This window comes from Hipposideros armiger, unplaced genomic scaffold (genome assembly GCF_001890085.2).
Source record: "Hipposideros armiger isolate ML-2016 unplaced genomic scaffold, ASM189008v1 scaffold_108, whole genome shotgun sequence".
Lineage (NCBI taxonomy): Eukaryota > Metazoa > Chordata > Mammalia > Chiroptera > Hipposideridae > Hipposideros > Hipposideros armiger.
Genome location: NW_017731458.1, coordinates 1,606,248 through 1,610,094, shown reverse-complemented (window position 1 = coordinate 1,610,094; position 3,847 = coordinate 1,606,248). Strand labels below are relative to the sequence as shown.

The following is a 3,847-nucleotide window of genomic DNA, read 5'->3' as shown; positions in this document are numbered from 1 at the left end:
CATTCATTATCTCATGTAAGACTATCAACAAGTCTGTGAGGTGACAAAAACAAGGATAGCTATCACTATTTTAAAATCAAGTACACAAGCCTGTTCGATTCCTGGTCCAAGCTGAGCTGCTGCAAGGCTGCCAACAGGTGGCAGGATGGCTCAGCTAAAAAATAATAATAATAATAATAATAATAAATAAAATAAAATCAAGTACGTGAACTCAGAAAGGTTAAGTGATGTGCCTAAGTCACCTAGTTATTAGATGGCAAAACCCAATCTAGAACTATGTGCTCCCACACCACATTACTCTGGTCTCTATGACAGTCCTTACCCACCCCAGGGGGTAAGGATGGATTAATATGCCTCTTACTAGAATATCAGCTTCTGAAACACAGGGAACACATCTAACTTGTTTTTATTGTACCAATGGTTAACCTCAGACCGACATTTAGATTGGAAGTTCAGGAAAAGAATGGTCAGTAAAAGATGGATGGGTGGACAAACAAAATAAACTCAAACTGTGACTCCTTATTTGAGTGTTTTCCGCTAAATAATATTCTCCTTTGACTGGTACAGATTTCATTTTTGGCATACACCAAATACTGAGAGCCAAATGTAACTCCTCCCTACATCTAGCATACCAAACTTACAAATGGTCTTAGTCACATAACTATAGACATTACAGCAGACGACATCAGCACAAAGCAACTGGAATTAAGTACATGTAATTGGCAGTGAATGCATTTGTGTCCTTACCCACTGCTTGTACTGGAATTCTGGTAGAAGTCTTAGTTCATGTGCCTTCCTGAATGCAATCATGGTTCTTTCCAGCCTCTGCAATCAGAAAAATCCCTCAGTTCGTTACGAAGATCCCAGCAGAGGTCTTTGGCCTGACAGTAACGAAAGCAGTTCTGCATATTTCTGAGTGCTGAGAGCAGGGACTGCGGTGGTTTCACTTATGATTAGGTGAGTTAGCTGCACCAAGCACAGCCCAGTAAGAGAGCACCTCCTAATGTGGTGGCCAGTATAAGGGCAAAGCAGAATTAGACTTTCGGGGTGACAGGTCACTCATACGGGGCAAGAGCAGTTAAACATTAAGTTCTTGAAAACTGTCCCAGGCCCCAAAAGAGTCTGTCCTTCTCCCAGGAGACAGTCACTTTCTAGTCACCCACTATAACCATGTCACGTAAAAGTCCTCACCGTCGCTCTGAGGGACTGACTACTTGTCTTCTTAGCAAACCTTTCCAAGCAAAAGTTGATGTAACACTTCCACATGGCCTCTGAAAAAGTCAGAAAGATTACACTTATCAGATCACCAGTTCTCTTAACAATCATCATATACCTTTTAATTGAAGGGAAAACTCCTCTAAAGAAGAGTTTAAACAAGTCTGGTTAAAAAGAAAAAGTTATTCTGGGGNATTCTCCAATAAAATCTTAAAAAACAGGGCCGGCCGAGTGGCTCAGTTGGTTAAGAGCTCGCTCAAGAGTTTGAGCTCTGAGCAACAGAGGTTCGAGTCCAGCCCGAGCTGAGCAGCCGCTGAGCTGCCAACAGGTAGCAGGATGGCTCAGCTAAAAACAAAAACAAAAACAAAACAAAACAAAAAAATCTTAAAAAACAAACCAAAAAAACACCAGAAACAGTTACTGAGTGCCTACTCTTTACCTCACAACCAGGATGTGATACAAGACACAAACAGGATGCTGTGGAGACAGAAAAGCAGCACCTCACCCAGCCCGGCAGGGAGCACTTTCTATAAGAGCTGACTTCTAAAGTTTTCTATTTCCCAGACATGTACTTTCTCTTCTTCGCATGATTACCATTCCTAAACCAACTCTATGGTAAAAGGGGTTGAACAAAGGGACCAGAAATGTATATACTGTTTTATTATGAGAGCTTTTTAAATATCAAAATGCTGCCATTGATTAGTAACCATTAATCCAATTTCCCAGACAAGAAACGTAGACAGAACACTTACTTGCTCCTTTTCAAACTGGATTACTTTCCTGAAAAAACCAACTGAAAATGGACGGCTTTCCTGTAAACTGAAAAGGAAGGGAGAACTGTTATCTTCCACAATGACAGAAACCTCTTACATCTCATGAACATAAATGCCTACGCCAGAGCCTCCACAACATGTGGTTTAATAAAGACCTGCCCACAATTCAATGCAAGGACTGGATCTGACCACCTGTCACTCTCAACACTTTCAATCTCCAATGACTTCACTTCACCATCAAATTCTTTCCTATCCAGTTTTCTTCCTGTTCTCTTCTTTCTCGCTTTCAGAGTTTTAAAGTCCCTCTACTATGTATACATCTCAAGGTCTTTTTTAAGGAGAACAATAATTCCACTTCTAAAAATATATTCTAAGAAAGTCATTTCCAACATTTCTGCATTTGTGCAGAGATGCTTTTCACAGGTGGATTAGTGTGCCAAATAGATTATGGCACATCCAGAGTGGTATATCATACAGCTATTTTTAATAAATGATGTTTATTTATGAAGAAATGTTACTGATAGGGAAAAGGCCAGTCTAATGTTCACCAACAAAAGTGGTATAGAAAACGTGAATATAGTAAAATCTCAAATATATGCAAGACAAATTTTAAAGTGATATATTCATTTTTTTTTCTCTTGATGAGATTACAATGAATTATTAGTTTTCTCTTTTTTAAAATTTTCTACAATGAGTATGAACTGCTTTTACTGTTCTAAAAAGAAAAAGACATTTTTTGAAAAAGTCTCTTGGAGGCAGCCGGGTGGCTCAGTTGGTTAGAGCACATGCTCTGAACAACAAGGCTGCTGGTTCAATTCCTGCATGGGGAGGGGAGGTGAGCTGTGCGCAGCCCCCCCTCCCGAAACTAGGCTGAAACTGGCGACTGGGCTTGGAGCTAAGCTGCGTCCTCCACAACTAATTGAAACAATTACTTAACTTGGAACTGATGGGTCCGGGGAAAAACTCACTGTTCCCCAATAAAAATTTTTTAAAAAAAGAAAGTCTCTCGGATTACTTCCTCAGATACTCTCTGTGAAACATATATAACCTGGGTACCAGGGGCTAAGTATGGAGTGGAGACAGGACCGGCTATGAACATCTATGAGTACCTTTTAAACACAGCTCTGGCCTTTTTGTAGCCGCCACTTCGATAGGCCCAATCCAGGTACTTATCCTTCAGAGCGGCTGAGTCGGCACCCATGACAGCTAAGATAGCTTTCTACAATGTAAAAGGAAAAAGATACAAACTGCATAAGGAAGTTTATAAATATCAAAACAAATTTTCCCAGCACCATCTCAGGCTGCTCCATTAATAGAGCTTTAGGAGCAGCTGCTATAGAAAGAACTCTAAAGTTAGCCAACTAGTGAACCTATCTGCCCATTCCCCCACACACCCCAAGACTTAGACCATTGGGCCTATACCTTATAGACGGCTTCAGTGTCTTCTTGGCTTCGGGCACCTTCACTCCACTCTGCCCAAGAAATCCACAATGGCAGACAAACCTGCTCACAATAAAAAAAGTTAGAAAATGACAGCTTAGCACTATGCTCTGAAAACTAGTCACTGTAAAGACAGCTTCCTCCTAAGGTAATTGATATGTAAAATACTGATTCACTCCCAGTCTGTCCTCACTGTGACAGAACCCTCGGTGCCCAGCAGGAATGGCATGCCAGAACACAGCCAGCCATCTGACCATGTCACCCAAAGCAATCCTCTCCCGTTAATTCCAGTTTCCTTCTATTGGGGAATGCTGGCTATAGTTATTACCATCAATTGGCTACTAGTCAATTAAGTCATTAACAGCCTCTAGCTAGTCAGGCCCAAAGCTACCCGGGTCACATCTTTGCTCTCTAGGACC

General features: G+C 41.1%; 1 protein-coding gene across 1 annotated transcript in view; it reads right to left on the bottom strand.

The window, feature by feature from the left end:
* Positions 1–3,847, bottom strand: part of UTP6 (UTP6 small subunit processome component) — a 35,335-nt gene that overhangs the window by 9,098 nt on the left and 22,390 nt on the right. The window contains exons 7-9 of the mRNA XM_019646971.1: positions 3,411–3,545; positions 3,098–3,207; positions 1,968–2,034 (exon numbers count right to left, since the gene is read on the bottom strand). Of these exons, the coding sequence (XP_019502516.1) occupies positions 1,968–2,034; positions 3,098–3,207; positions 3,411–3,545 (312 nt within the window). The remainder of the gene's footprint in view (positions 1–1,967; positions 2,035–3,097; positions 3,208–3,410; positions 3,546–3,847) is intronic.